The sequence below is a fragment of the Haliotis cracherodii genome, unplaced genomic scaffold (assembly GCF_022045235.1).
Source record: "Haliotis cracherodii isolate W230 unplaced genomic scaffold, xgHalCrac1.p SCAF_23, whole genome shotgun sequence".
NCBI lineage: Eukaryota > Metazoa > Mollusca > Gastropoda > Lepetellida > Haliotidae > Haliotis > Haliotis cracherodii.
Genome location: NW_027266279.1, coordinates 13,198,945 through 13,215,468, shown reverse-complemented (window position 1 = coordinate 13,215,468; position 16,524 = coordinate 13,198,945). Strand labels below are relative to the sequence as shown.

The window sequence follows — 16,524 nt, the reverse complement described above, 5'->3', positions numbered from 1 at the left end:
TCGATCAGTGGATTGGGTGTGTAGACATTTTGATGTCAGTGCAACTATTGAATAAAGTATATGTTTTATATTTAGCCATCTTACCGAGGCAAGGGTGTTAATGACTACAAAAGTCCAGTTTCCACCCTTGCCGAACTATGCTGGAATTTCGTGGATCAATTGTAGCACCACCTGTGGCTATTACAAGTAACATCCCTTCTATGTCCCCCCTATTGACCAATCGGATTCCATCTCTCATATCACTTGCATTTGCTTCAAACAAAATTGAAGCACCCAGTCAAGACAATCTGATCAATAATCAAGATCTGTATCGTAATAAAACTGGTATTACCTGTCAGAGTGCATCATACCTCACGAAGTGCATCAAATCATTTGAGCAACTTGATTAAAAACATGAAAAGATTGGGAAAATATCTGTTAAAATCTGCCCGTTGAAATCTATTTATTTTTTTCAAACTGGATGTCTAGTTCGTTGTGCGATTTTGATTGGACTATGCACAGATCTATTAGTCCGGCCAAAATGTAACTCCGGAATTCCAGTCTAGTTCGGCAAGGGTGGCAAGTGGACTTTTATAGTCAGTTAACGCCCTTGACTCGGGAAGATGGCATTCAGCATACACCTGAACCAAGAACAGCATGATGTCCACGTCTGCAGACGAACATCTTCTGTTTGTGCCAGAATCTACTGACCATGGGTTCAGATCCCAGATTCCTCCACAGACCTGGGCCCACTTGCACAAAACGATCTTAGCGCTAAGACTATTGTAAGCCCATGTTAAAGTATGGGAGTTACGATCATCTTAGCGCTAAGATCGCTTTGTGCAAGTGGGCCCTGATCCTTCACGATACAGTTGGAATCATACAGTGGACTCTGCTTTTAGCAGAGATTTCTCAGTATGGAAAGGGTTTTGTGGCTTTCAAGTTCATGACCCTAATAATGCTTCACCAGTTTTGTAGTCTACAACCTTTGGCAATTATATGCCCCTGGCATATGAAGCAGGGGGATATAGTCATCATCTGTCTGTCCATCTGTCCGTCTGTCTGTCAACCCATGTTTCTTTTGATAATAATAATAATAATAATACCATATTCGACGTAATAGGCGCCCCACTCTAATAAGCGCCCAAGGCGATACTTGCTTATATATTGGCTAGTGAACAAACCCAATTAGCACCCCTTCCGATTGATCAATGTACACAAGACTTATTTATTCGCGTATAATACACACTCGTGTGTCATATGCACACTTAATTATGGGCAAATAAATTCTGGAAAAATATATTTGTCGTATATAAACATTTCAGGCTGTCAGCATAAACCAAGAAATTTATCATTTAACTCTGTTTTTTTCCACCAAAATAATATTCTAATAAGAGCCCCTTATTTCTAATTTTGAGAGCGCCCTGGGGGCTTATTACGTTGAATACGGTAAGTGCATTTATAATACGCCAGATTCAATTCACCAAGTGGATGCTCATAACGCTACTACCCCGGTCAATGGATCAGTGAGCACTCGATTTTCATTCTCAGCTCCCTGGGGAGTATACAACCCAAGCTGCCTGTGAGGCGCTTGAAGGTTAACAGCCACATTACCATCTCTTCCTACCTGGTACCCACTCACTGCTGGGTGAACAGAGGCACATTGCGAACAAAGTCACTTGCCTCAGGAGACACCACACGTGCTACATGTGCTTCAGTGTGGGGCAGGACCGAAGCCCTAGAAACTCTCAGGAGTCAAGCTGCATAACTTGAAAACCGTGAAAGATATTTCATGTACATGTATTAACCAGGGGCTGAAGTGGTGGCTTTTGCTGTTGTGGGGCCCCGGGGAGGGGGGGGGGGGGGGATTTGTCATCGTCTGATTACTCTTGTTGCTTTCTCCAACATTCCGCGAAGATGCCTTAGAACCTTATTTGTAGTGTGCGTTACGATGGACTCTCTGACATCTGTTTCAGCTTTTCCATATCCAAGTACAGCCAGGGTTTCATCATTGACCTGAGCGTGACCACGTGCATCCCGATAGACGACGAGAGCTTCTGTTTCCCAGACGGAGGTCTGCAGTTGATGAAAGGGGAGAGGATACCAGCCTGTGATGCCAGGGCTCTGGTGGAGTTCTCCAAACAGAGTCAGTCTCAATCATACAGCCGTTAAATTTGGGGGGATCAAATATTCATGGACTCCTTCAGTACATCCATTATAAAAGCGTAATTTCTGTCGACACAGTTTCATTTGTCTGATTTTTTGGTATATTAATGGTTGTAGATTGTTAATGGTTTGTTGTGTATTTTTATTCTTATCCCCCATCATGAAGTGGAAGGGAAAATAGGAATGGGTGCTGTCTGTTCGTCAATTTGTTTCCGGATCAGAACTAAAAAGACATTAGAGATATCTTAACCAAACTTGGCACATAGATGGGTCTAGTGGTGATCTGGTGCCTTTTGATAGTTTCGGATTTATTTTTTTTTTTTTTAAATTGGAGTCTCCATGGCAACGACTTTGACTGAAAATGGCTGTAGTGCTGCTTTCTGGAGCAGATCTTGAAAACCATCAGTAATTTTTTCACCAAACTTGACACATAGCTCAAGTGGTAAACTGGTGCCTTTTGATAGTTTCGGATTTTGGACAAATTTATTTTTCGAGTTTCCTTAGCAATGACTTTGACTTCCACTAGCCATCAAGATGCTTTGTAGAAATGTCTTTTGACTTTGTATTTGCTGGAATCAAGACATACTTCATGGAAACATAACCACTGAGCAAAGATTTTATTGTGTGTGCATATCTTTAAGTAATCTAAGCATTGATTACCTTGTCTCAATCGTCTCCAGATTTCTCCCTCTCAGAATGGACGAAGGAACTGGGTCTGGATGCTGCCCAAGCCCTGTCTCAGTCGGCTGCAAGACTGTTGCTGGACAAGTTTGGCATCGCCGAGTTCTTGAAGGAGGAGAGGTGTGATGTTCAGAGAGAGCCGTACACCCCCAGTGTGGATGGATGGAGGAATGGTGTGTATTAGGGGGAGAGGTCTGAGGAGTAATGAAGAATATGTACAGTGTAAGACCTATCAGATCTGTCATACTTCAGTCATTGTTTGTGGCAATAGTATGTTTATTGAACATTGCTCAATCACATGTATAATAAATGTTTCGCAATAGCAACTAGAGCCGATCTGTAGTGTCTTCTAAGTCAAGAAACTTTTAGGGGCGGTCGGGTAGCCTAGTGGTTAAAGCGTTCGCTCGTCACCCGGGTTCGATTCCTGACATGGGTACAATGTGTGAAGCCCATTTCTGGTGTCCCCCGCCGTGATGATGCTGGAATATTGCTAAAAGCGGCTTAAAACCATACTCATTCACTCACTCACTCACTCTGAGCTGGTGGATATCTGGTCAGGTGTCATTCATTGTCTATCATGAAGTAACTTTTCAAATCATGCTCATGCTGTCAGTCACTGGATCAGACTTAATTTTTAGGATTTGCCAGAATAGTAGTGGAATATTGATGACGGCTGTTTTGAATATAATTAGCTCACTAACTCATTACCAGCTGAAATCTTTTTCTTATTTATGCCAGAATGTCCAAAAAGCATCCGAAAGCTCCCTAAATTGCCCCCTGGGTTACACTGCCACCTGGCGGCCACGTGCACCAAAATCGACTGCTGTTTTGACGTCCCCTTTCTTAAAATGTCCTTCAACGCCATCCTCAACGTCGACATGTGTGACTACTTCATCTTTGCGGCTGTTGAGAAGAAAAACTTCACCTTCAACATGTTGGGAGACAATGTCAACCTTGACACAGGTACAATTTTAATACCTAATGAACTTATTACAACAAATGTTTGTTAACCATATAAATATAAAACATCAATGCTGTAGAATAATTAATTGGTCTCGATTATGTGGCCAAACAATTTCCATTGGGCAAGAAAGGCAAAATACTGGTGACAATTATATGAATGGATCACTGAAAATTAGTGATGACTTAAATGTTTGCTAAATCTACACGTTTTCTGTTTTCCCATACATGTCAGTTTGTCTGTGTCATGTATGATATGACAGACTGCATTACTTTTGACTTTTACTTTAATCCATAAAATATTAAAAAGTCTTTTTTTTATATAAATGATCTCTTGCATCCTTATGTCGTTAATGAAATTATGTTTCCACTTTTTTACAGGGGTATCAACTGGGGTCACTATTGAGGATGTATTTATTATCGAGTGAGTGAATATATCTTTTTTTATTACCAGATACATTTATTGAAAAATAATAAGTATTTCAGATGTGAACTATTTTTTATGCATGTTTTGTTTGGTGCCATAAATTCATTTCTTAATTGAATCGGAAAGATAAAATTTTAAGTTTAAAACCAACTTTCGGAATGTCCAAGACAAAGAGGCTGTGGAATTGGAATGTATCTCTAGGAAATTTGAACAGAGAGACAAATAGATCTGTTTTTCTTTTGTTTCAGTTTTGGTCTGAAGAAGCAGGATAAGATGTTTCTTCTGGATTTGAAGGTTCAAGTTTGCTTTGAAAGTGACAACTGCATGATCGACCTCCCAGTTATGACTGGCACTGAAGTTCCACAGCTCATTTGTGACCTTGATGCCAAGGTCAACCTGAAAAGTGAGTATTGTTATTCAACAAAGTACTGTAAATCTGGAAAGCTTTGCACCATGGTAGCCGAGTGTTTAAAGCTAACAATAGCCATAACTACGTCTGAAAAGTTTTTTCCTTTCTTTTTTACCCTTTTGACAAGATTACCAAACATCAAAGCTACATGTGTTATTTTTTAGGAGTAGGAAGCGGCGTGATTAAACGGTAACTCAGTGTCAGTGTTTTTGTAACTATGGATGCATGTTTCATTATAGTTGACAAGGAAGGTTGGAGAAGCGGGTATATCTAACAGTAGCTGTAGTCAATTAGAAATGGAAAATGTCCTTTCCTGGAAAGAGGAAATATGAATTAATTCATGTGTGGAAGTGAATATAAAAGATATGCATCCTGACGTCTGTTTCTTGTTGGTCTGCAAAAATAACTGTGTCATGAAACTATTGCAATCATGTGTCACTCGCAGTTTTTGCAGTATTTTCCATTTCCAGCTTGCAAAACTTTCTAGATTTACAGTAACTAGACAATTTTTCATTTTTGTTATACCTACATTGAGTTTCACTTTGGAGTGAGTAGCCTAGTGGTTAAAGCATTCACTCATCACGCCAAAGACCCAGGTTTGATTCCCGACATGGGTACAATGTGTGAAGCCCATTTCTGGTGTCCTTCGCTGTGATATTGCTGGAATATTGCTCAAAGCGGCGTAAAACCATACTCACTCACTCTTTTATTCTAGACTTCAGTCTCTCTGACTGGGCCAAGGCCAAAGGTCAAGATTTAGGTCAAGGTCTGGCCAAGGCCGCAGTGAACCTCCTCCTGGAGCAGCTGGGGATCAAGGACAAGATGCTGGAGCCTCCCTGCGACCGATCCAGTCTCAAGTACCAACCTGCGGATGCTGATAACTGGAAGAACGGTAGGCAGCATCTCTAACGTTACATTCCACTTCAAATATGTATGGGGGGGCACGGGTGGCCCAGTGGTCTAAGGCGCTGCGATTCGCTGTGCAGAGTTGTGTCCCTTGGGCACGCCAGAAACCTATGATTGTGGGTTTGAATCCTGGTTCGCCCCGATTATGTTTCTAGGTTTGTCAGCACTATATCCGTGCTCGTGGGTTTCACCAAAGTGGTAAACGTCTGAGACCTGCATCACTTCGGGCTTTCCTCCCACATGAAGCTGACACGCTGTGATATAACTGGAATACTGTTAAAAGCAGCGTTAAACCAAACTCACACACTCACTCACTCAAATATGTATGAAGCAGTATTGTTGTCAAGTGGTTAACAAGGACCGATGTCGCTCTATCCAAGCTGCATCAGTGCATATAAAACAGATAACAGGTGCAGTTAACTGTTATTGCCAGGTTGCACCCGGTGCAGGTAACATTTCCCACCATAAGTGCACGGCAGCATTTATATTTTATGAGAGAATAAAACTTAATTCTCTTGCAAATATCTTAGAATCCAGAAAACAAAAGCTCATGAAAATAGTGAAATACACAGGACGTCTGAATACAGTGAACTTGCATTCTTCCAATTAACACAAGGACAGTCACTCATGAGGTTACAACCACAACAAACAGACACGGAAACTTCTGTTGAACGTTGTTGACTGGATATCAAGGACGGCAGTATAATGGTTAACAATATTCAATTTTAAATACGATTAATGTTTCTAGGTTTGTCAGCACCAAACCTGTCCCTGTGGGTTTCACCAAAGTGTTAAACGTCTGAGACCTGCATCACTTCGACATTCCTCCCACATTAAGCTGACACGTCGTGATATAACTGCAATACTGTTAGAAACGGCATTAAACCCAACTCACTCACTTACTCACTCAATTTTAAAAGGCTGAACAGATAGATGAAAACAAATTGGGAACAAGAATGACAACCTTCATGCAGATGTTGATACTCAACTACTTAGAAGTCTTGTTGTTATTTGGGACAGAGCTTTTGAATAAAGATCACCTTGGTGGTCTAGTGGCTAGGGTGGCCGAAGAACAGAAAGTCCGGGGTTCGATCCCAGGCAACTTCATATAAAAAGATGTTGTAAGGTGGTACTTGTTGTTACCCTGTCTAGCACTTGGCATTAAGGGGATAAAACAAGGACTGGTCGGCTCAGAATCAGTAAACTGTGTCTGAGTGGGGTATCCATGTTAAGGTGTGGCTTGTTATCTCAGTGGGCCAGCACTCTAAAACTGGCATTAGTCCGGGCAAATACAAGCAGTCACATACACGCATATAAGTGTCATAATCTTGAACGCGACATTCAACCCTGTTTCACCTCACCTCATATCCTGTTTAAAACTCAAGTAATGTTCAGTAAATCCTTTAATATCAAGCAGTTTGATGCAACTCTGCTTGTCGGAAGAGGCGACTAACGGGATCGGGTGATCAGGCTTGCTGACTTGGTTGATGCATGTCATCGATCCCAATTACGTGGATCGATGCTTATGATATCAGTCACTGGATTGTCTGGTCCAGATTCGATTATTTACTGACTGCCGTCATATAGCTGGAATATTGCTGAGTGCGGCGTTAAACAACATACAAACAAACAGTTTGCCAAAATATCTTATGGTGCCCAAGAGCGATTGAACAGAGACAAAACCAATTTCTCCAAATGTTTGTTTTGTCTGTTAGACTGCCCACTGGTCAATAGCGCGTTCAGCCTGCCGAAGTTGACAATACCTGCCAACTGCTACATCAACGACAAGTGTCTTGGTATTGACTGCTGCATGCAGAGCAACCTCCTCGACCTCTCCCTCCACACCACCTTCACCATAGACCTGTGCAACTTCTACATCGAGGGGTCCATCGAGAAGTACAGCTTTAGATTTAATATACTGGATTACAAATGGGGTGAGTATTAGCAAGACATTTGGAAATTATAGAATGCAGGATAAGTATACAAATGTAAAAAATATTTCGATTTTACTCATTATCATTTGTTTTATTATTTAGGTTTTTTACCTACCACTTATAATGTAGCATATAATATGTCAGATGTCAGATTTCACGATCGTTTAATAGAAACCAGCCAAGGAAACATATTGAATCAGTACAAAAATCTTCTTTTTTTTCGAGCACTGTGTTATCAAATGAAAAAAAGTCCTCTCAGAAATGTTTTTCAAATTTCATATTTAAAATAAAGACTCTAACATCTCATTAAAATCAGATCTTAGTTCTCGCTACCGCTAAACAAAGATCTGAGGACATCCCATTACAGGTCATGTCAGACTGACCTTGCACGAACTTTGACCGACCAATGGAATGACCAATCAGAAGGTAGCTTTCTCGTGCTTTACGGCACTAATTTCAAATTGGTGACTACACTTCGAAACATATTTTGACAAATTCTCGATTACAAATTTGAAACCTGAACAAAAAACATTCTGGAATGACAATAGATGGTCTAGATTGTAAGTATTCAGTCGTTAAACCCGTAACTATCGTTCGGAAAACCCCATATTAAAGTTTTCGAGGTTGCATGATTAGAAATCACATTCCGACTGTCACTTTCATAATCTGGTAAGCGACACACTGATTGGTCGGATGAAAGGTCGTTCTGACGTGACGTGGCCTGCCTTCATAGTGATTAAAATCGAATCATAAATTTAAATTTAAGATGTATTCAAAACACCTCTCCTTTGTAACAGGGACAGAAACAGAAGTTACGATAGAAGGAATTCCAGTCTTAAAAATGAAGTGAGTAGTCAGCGGATCATGTTTCACTTGCTGTCATTTACACACGATTTTGAAATTGTGTGATCGTCATTCCAATATGTCTAGTTTTCATTTGTCGATATTTGGCTTGAGTAAGAGGCAGTTGTGGTCTGCACTGCAAAACACCTCACATGTTAGCTGGGCGTTAGGGTTCAAGGTGTCACTTGAATTCCAATAGTGGGGGCCCAATAATAATCCATTAATCCATTTTAAGGTCCTTGCAGGCAATATGAGTGAGTGAGTGAGTTGGGTTAACGCCGCTTTTAACAGTATTCCAGTCATATCACGGCATGTCAGCTTAATGTTGGAGGAAAGCCTGAAGTAATGCAGGTCTCAGACGTTTACCACTTCGGTGAAACCCACGAGCACGGGTATGGTGCTGGCAAACCTGGAAACATAAGCAGGGCGAACCAGGATTCGAACCCACAATCATAGGTTTCTAGCAAGCCCAAGGGACACAACTCTGCACAGCGACTGGGCCACCCATGCCCCCTGCAGGAAATATGAGGGTCCTATAAAGTAACGTAATGGTGTAGTGCACTGTACGTTTAGATAATTACTTTAGAGTCTGGAATGAATCACGGATCAAGAGACAGTGCTTATGATTGATGGATGAAATAACACCCACCCACAACTGCTCTTGATGCTCTGAATGTTAATGTCTGTCCCTCTGGACGCAGTATATTTGTTTCCTATGTCCATTCCCTATGTGGGTACTGGACACACTTTTGTACATCGCATAAAACCCTGCAAGTCATACCTTTCACTTTATCACATCGAAGATAAGGTTTGATTCTCTATATGAGTGCGGCCCGTGAAGATTCCGGGGTAGAATAGGTCTTCAGCAACCCATGCTTGCGGTAAAAGGCGACTATGCTTGTCGTAAGGGGCAACTAATGGGATCGGGTGGTCAGGCTCGCTGACTTGGTTGAAGCATGTCATCGATCCCAATTGCGTGGATCGATGCTCATGATGTCAATCACTGGATTCTCTGGACCAGACCCGATTATTTACAGACCGCCGTCATATAGCTGGAATATTGCTGAGTGCGGTGTTAAACAACAAACCAACTATATGAGTGCAATGTGTGAAGACCATTCTCCCGACGTGACATGACTTGAATATTGCTGGAAGTGGTGTAGAACATACTCCCTGACTGTGTCATTCACTGATGTGATAGTATATTATTATAAATACCATTATTATATATATATATATATAACTTTATTTTGCGTATCGTGTTGAGTATTGACTTTTTTCTCCCCCAGTTTCAAGATCGAGCGTATACTTTCCCAGCAGATGTTTATCGTGGACTTGACAGCGAGTCTGTGTCTTCAGGGCGGGGACTGTGAGCTGGATCTGAAGATATTTGACCAATCACAGCTCCCAATGCCAGGATGTGCTCCCATACAAGGATTCAAGATACCAGGTATGGTTATGTGTGGATAATCATGTAGTGATGACATCCATCACAACATTGCAGTTCAGAAATTTAAATTGATGTTTCTTTCTTGATAATTTTATGTTGTGTTTTAATGACAATCAATTAACCTCCACTTGTTTCTGCAAATCGATGACAGATATTAGCAATTGTATTTGTGCTTTATGATTATGTCAATACCATACGTAGGTAAACATATAGAGAATCTCACCGAGTGTCTTTTGATATCAAATATACTGAACAACAAAAGTTCCTGTGACATTGAATAAGGTTATGTTTTTTTACCAAATCTGAAACAATTTCGGTTTGCAACAGATAAAAGACTCCTATAAGTGTTCAAATGGTTTAATATGCCATACTGACTTCAGAAAACACGTGATTTCATAAAAAACGTGTGTTGATATATTTGATATCAAAAGACACGAGGGTGAGATTTTATTTATTATCCAACATCATTCTTCCAAGTTTTTCAGTTTGTAGACAGTAACAAGCAGTGTCGAAGTGTAAAAAGTACTGCTAACAGCTTCAGTAGCAGAGCCATTAGTGATGTCATTTGATTGTGATGTCATGGTAACCAATGACGTCACAATGGTCTGCAAAGCATTGTGATGCAATTTCATTGCAGCAATATCTACAATGAAGATATCGCTTGATCTCACCCAAGCCATATCTCCTGTGGGAGCCAGTTTTGGATGATAAATAGCATACTTGATTACAAACAAAATCTCCGGTAGAAAATAAATTTTCCAAAACAGATAATTCTGTTGAGTGGGAATTATGTCGAAGCTTGTTTGTCTGTTTCATTTTCTATAACAATGGTTCACTAAATTTGTACATATGTCTTCTCGCGACTCCGTATCTCTTTTTAGCAATTCACCATCGGGTTTTGGGTTCGTGTTGGCTCCTAGTAAAATATACATGTAGTTAGAGTTTACTGTCATCATTGTGTAGTAGGGCAGGGGCGGGTAACTCGGGTCGGTAGGGTCGGTAGGGTCCTGAGTAGGACCCGGGAACCCACAGGACTACCCAGACCCGTGGTTAGTCACAAGACATATTGTTTTATGACAAAAACTCCCTGGAGCTCAGTTGTTACACTACAAGTTGCTAATGTTCCCATTTCTTTATGATGATGACACATTCCTTTTGACTTGTGTATGTTTGAGTAAAGATAAAGCTTCAGTCAACTTCAGTGTACGCATAATTTCATAAAAGACCATATATCTATTACAGTATTCGACGTAATAAGCGCCCCGCTCTAATAAGCGCCCATATTTGCTAATATATTGAAAAGCTAGTGAACAATCCTAATTAGCACCCCTTCCGATTGATCAATGTTCACAAGACTTATCTATTCGAGTATAATATGCGCTCGTGTGTTATATTCACCCTTAATTATGGGCAATTAAATTATTGAAAAAATATCTGTCATGTATAATATGCACAGACTTTTCTTTTGTATCATTTCAGGCTCTAAACCACAAAATTTACAATCTTTCAACTCTGTTTTTTGTTCTCACGAAAATTATGTTCTAATAAGGGCCCCCAATTTCTAATTTTGAGAGTGCCCTGGGCGCTTATTACGTCGAATACAGTATATGGTCTGTGGTTTTATACATGTATCTAAACAGTTTTTGCCAGGGCTACAGTTAAACTATTCCCAATTAGACATTGTGTTCCCTCTTGAGACCTGCACTGGGTACCCGCGTAGGGTCGGGTAATAGGGGGTCGGGTACCCGGGTAGTAAATTTGGACTCGTCCCTGCCCTATTGTGTAGTCAGGCACTGTGAATGACTGCATGTCATCGGGTTGAAATTAAGGTTCAAGGAATCACTGGTTTAGCTGGTCGGGATTCGATTGTTTACTGGCCGCCCTGATATAGCTGGAATATTGCTGAGTGCAGCATTAAACGAGGGTGCCAGACAGGGGTCTGGAAAATTTAAAATCCCAATCGGACATTTGCATTTAGGCCATGCCCCCTTCAAATAGCGTATTTTAGTACGACTTTTCACACACATTACAAGTTGTTACGTATTCATAATATGATGAATTATTTCAATTTAAATTGTTTAATTCACAGGACAATTAAAAACAAATAATATCATTTTAGATGTACATGGAAAACATACGTTTGTTTCTGTTAATATAACGATCTGTTAACGTAGTGAACGGTCTAATTAATATTCATGAGTTATATCTGCTCAAGTGTACGTGTTGTAACATTTGGATCGAGACTATTATCCCATATTTGGTTATCACGTGACCTCACGGGAAAAGGTTTTTTTTAAACTAAAGATTATTGGCACTGCCAGCACCATCACCAAGCATCCACTTAATCTGTCAAAAACTGTTAAAAGCTCTCAATTGAGTCATATCAGTGTATGCAGTAAATTAGAAAAGGGCTTTTCAAATAGAATCCATGACCATACATGCTCATAAGCATAAGGCTAAATATGTTTTTGATTTTTACTTTTTGCAAGAAAAGGACAGAAAATAAATTTCAACATTGAAATAGTTGCACCCGGGTACCAGATAGACATTTCATGGCATCCAACATACTGTGGCATCCGGCATCCAGCGTATCAAAAGGGGTTTGGCACCCTCTTAAAGCACATTCACTCTCTCTGTTTACCTTTGAACTTTTATATGTCACATGTTTAGATTTCTCCCTGAACAACTGGCTGAAGGAAAGAGGAGGGGAGATAACTGCTGCACTGTCTGCCGTGCTGCTGAAGGAGCTTGGTGTGGACAAGTTCCTCCTGGACGACCCGTGTGAGACCTACGTCACGCCATACAAGGGAGCCATACGAGGATGGAAGAACGGTATACATGCTTTTGGCCCACTTGTTAAACATAATGCTTGTAAACATTTCCCAAGCCCTATAAGTACTTCCGTTGCAAAGGAAATTTTGTTTTTGTTAAGTAATGTACAAAAGGGACAGTTACCTCTTGGAAGGTTTGGGACTGTGAAGATCCAGGGTAGAATAGGTCTTCAGCAACCCATTCTTGCTGTAAAAGGCGACTAAGCTTGTCGTAAGAGGCGACTAAGCTTGTCGTAAGAGGCGACTAAGCTTGTCGTAAGAGGCGACTAAGCTTGTCGTAAGAGGCGACTAAGCTTGTCGTAAGAGGCGACTAAGCTTGTCGTAAGAGGCGACTAAGCTTGTCGTAAGAGGCAACTAAGCTTGTCGTAAGAGGCAACTAAGCTTGTCGTAAGAGGCGACTAATGGGATCAGGTTGTCAGGCTCGTTGAATTGGTTGATGCATATCATCATATCCAAATTGCGTGGATCGATGCTGATGATGTCAATCACTGGATTGTCTGGTTCAGACTCCATTATTTACAGACCGCCATCATATAGCTGGAATACAGCGGAGTGTTGCGTTAAACATCAAACAAACAAACAAAACTTCAAAAGTTTGTCCATTCTGCAGACCGTCCCAAAATGTTGTCCATGTTTCATGACCCTAGCCTTAAAGTAGCAGATGGTTAGAAGTTAACAAAAAAGACCAATAAAAGAAATATATCCTGATTTCTGAAGTGACTTTCATGACCTTTCTGTAAACATTGTCACATTGTTTTATATCCTCCCTTGATTCTATAAGATGTCATTTCAAATGTCACTGTAATCTTCACCATATTCAATTAATTATTGTAGTCAAAAGCCGAATCATTTTTGCTTATGTTTGGATGCAGCACTTATAATGCCATCAGGCCCCGTGAAGATTCCGGGGTAGAATAGGTCTTCAGCAACCCATGCTTGCCGTAAAAGGTGACTATGCTTGCCGTAAAAGGTGACTAACGGGATCGGGTGGTCAGGCTCGCTGACTTTGCTGATGCATGTCATGGTATCCAATTGTGTAGATCGATGCTCATGATATAAATCACTGGATTGTCTGGGCCAGACTCGATTATTTACAGACCGTCGTCATATAGGTGGAATATTGCTGAGTGCGGCGTTAAACAACAAACAAACAAACAACCAACTATAATGCCATCAACCAGGAGTTTATTCTTTGTCTCTCCAGAGTGCCCAGAGAACCTGACCCTCCCTGTTCTGCCCTCAAATGTTGTCTGCTATGTCAGTGACTTCTGCACGGGGATCTCGTGCTGTGCCAAAGTGCCGCAGATTCGAAGGAACTTCAACGCCCATCTCATCATCGACTCCTGCAACTTCTTCATGAGTGTCGGCATTGAGAAATTGGAGTTTAGCCATACTCTGTTTGAGTATGATTGGGGTATGTATTGCTTTGAACATATTCCGTGTTACATGATTCTTAGGTACCAGGTACCTTCAATGTTTCGTGATCCGTAGATACCAGGTACCTTCAATGTTTCGTGATCCGTAGATACCAGGTACCTTTAGTGTTTTGTGATCATTAAATACCCAGTACCTTTGATGTTTCGTGATCATTAAATACCCAGTACCTTTGATGTTTTGTGATCATTAAATACCCAGTACCTTTGATGTTTTGTGATCATTAAATACCCAGTACATTTGATGTTTCATGATCATTAAATACCCAGTACCTTTAGTGTTTCGTGATCCGTAGATACCAGATACCTTTAATGTTTTGTGATCCATAGATACCCAGTACCTTTAATGTTTCGTGATCATTAATACCCAGTACCTTTGATGTTTTGTGATCCGTAGATACCAGATACCTTTAATGTTTTGTGATCCATAGATACCCAGTACCTTTAATGTTTCGTGATCATTAATACCCAGTACCTTTGATGTTTTGTGATCCGTAGATACCAGATACCTTTAATGTTTTGTGATCATTAAATACCCAGTACCTTTAATGTTTTGTGATCATTAAGTACCCAGCACCTTTGATGTTTCGTGATCATTAAATACCCAGTACCTTTGATGTTTTGTGATCATTAAATACCCAGTACATTTGATGTTTCATGATCATTAAATACCCAGTACCTTTGATGTTTTGTGATCCGTAGATACCAGATACCTTTAATGTTTTGTGATCCAAAGATACCCAGTACCTTTAATGTTTCGTGATCATTAATACCCAGTACCTTTGATGTTTTGTGATCCGTAGATACCAGATACCTTTAATGTTTTGTGATCATTAAATACCCAGTACCTTTAATGTTTTGTGATCATTAAGTACCCAGCACCTTTGATGTTTCGTGATCATTAAATACCCAGTACCTTTGATGTTTTGTGATCATTAAATACCCAGTACCTTTGATGTTTCGTGATCATTAAATACCCAGTACCTTTGATGTTTCGTGATCATTAAATACCCAGTACCTTTGATGTTTCGTGATCATTAAATACCCAGTACCTTTGATGTTTTGTGATCATTAAATACCTAGTACCTTTGATGTTTCGTGATCATTAAATACCCAGTACCTTTGATGTTTCGTGATCATTAAATACCCAGTACCTTTGATGTTTCGAGATCATTAAATACCCAGTACCTTTGATGTTTTGTGATCATTAAATACCCAGTCCTTGATGTTTCGTGATCATTAAATACCCAGTACCTTTGATGTTTCGTGATCATTAAATACCCAGTACCTTTGATGTTTTGTGATCATTAAATACCCAGTACCTTTGATGTTTCGTGATCATTAAATACCCAGTACCTTTGATGTTTCGTGATCATTAAATACCCAGTACCTTTGATGTTTTGTGATCATTAAATACCCAGTACCTTTGATGTTTCGTGATCATTAAATACCCAGTACCTTTAATGTTTCGTGATCATTAAATACCCAGTACCTTTGATGTTTTGTGATCATTAAATACCCAGTACCTTTGATGTTTCGTGATCATTAAATACCCAGTACCTTTGATGTTTCGTGATCATTAAATACCCAGTACCTTTGATGTTTCGTGATCATTAAATACCCAGTACCTTTGATGTTTCGTGATCATTAAATACCCAGTACCTTTAATGTTTCGTGATCATTAAATACCCAGTACCTTTGATGTTTTGTGATCATTAAATACCCAGTACCTTTGATGTTTCGTGATCATTAAATACCCAGTACCTTTGATGTTTTGTGATCATTAAATACCCAGTACCTTTGATGTTTCGTGATCATTAAATACCCAGTACCTTTGATGTTTCGTGATCATTAAATACCCAGTACCTTTGATGTTTTGTGATCATTAAATACCCAGTACCTTTGATGTTTCGTGATCATTAAATACCCAGTACCTTTGATGTTTCGTGATCATTAAATACCCAGTACCTTTGATGTTTCGTGATCATTAAATACCCAGTACCTTTGATGTTTCGTGATCATTAAATACCCAGTACCTTTGATGTTTCGTGATCATTAAATACCCAGTACCTTTGATGTTTCGTGATCATTAAATACCCAGTACCTTTGATGTTTCGTGATCATTAAATACCCAGTACCTTTGATGTTTCGTGATCATTAAATACCCAGTACCTTTGATGTTTTTTGATCATTAAGTACCCAGTACCTTTGATGTTTTGTGATCATTAAATACCCAGTACCTTTGATGTTTCATGATCATTAAATACCCAGTACCTTTAATGTTTTGTGATCATTAAATACCCAGTAACTTTAATGTCTCGTGATCATTAAGTACCCAGTACCTTTGATGTTTTGTGATCATTAAATACCCAGTACATTTGATGTTTCGTGATCATTAAATACCCAGTACCTTTGATGTTTCGTGATCATTAAATACCCAGTACCTTTAATGTTTTGTGATCATTAAATACCCAGTACCTTTGATGTTTTGTGATCATTAAATAC

The 16,524-nt window shown here is 39.8% G+C and overlaps 1 protein-coding gene across 1 annotated transcript in view; it reads left to right on the top strand.

The window, feature by feature from the left end:
- Window positions 1–16,524, top strand: part of LOC139471999 (uncharacterized) — a 188,571-nt gene that overhangs the window by 56,557 nt on the left and 115,490 nt on the right. The window contains exons 42-52 of the mRNA XM_071254507.1: window positions 1,956–2,125; window positions 2,826–2,999; window positions 3,565–3,789; window positions 4,168–4,210; window positions 4,462–4,616; window positions 5,338–5,514; window positions 7,244–7,462; window positions 8,260–8,308; window positions 9,595–9,755; window positions 12,426–12,587; window positions 13,791–14,000. Coding sequence (XP_071110608.1) covers window positions 1,956–2,125; window positions 2,826–2,999; window positions 3,565–3,789; window positions 4,168–4,210; window positions 4,462–4,616; window positions 5,338–5,514; window positions 7,244–7,462; window positions 8,260–8,308; window positions 9,595–9,755; window positions 12,426–12,587; window positions 13,791–14,000 — 1,745 coding nt within the window. The remainder of the gene's footprint in view (window positions 1–1,955; window positions 2,126–2,825; window positions 3,000–3,564; window positions 3,790–4,167; window positions 4,211–4,461; window positions 4,617–5,337; window positions 5,515–7,243; window positions 7,463–8,259; window positions 8,309–9,594; window positions 9,756–12,425; window positions 12,588–13,790; window positions 14,001–16,524) is intronic.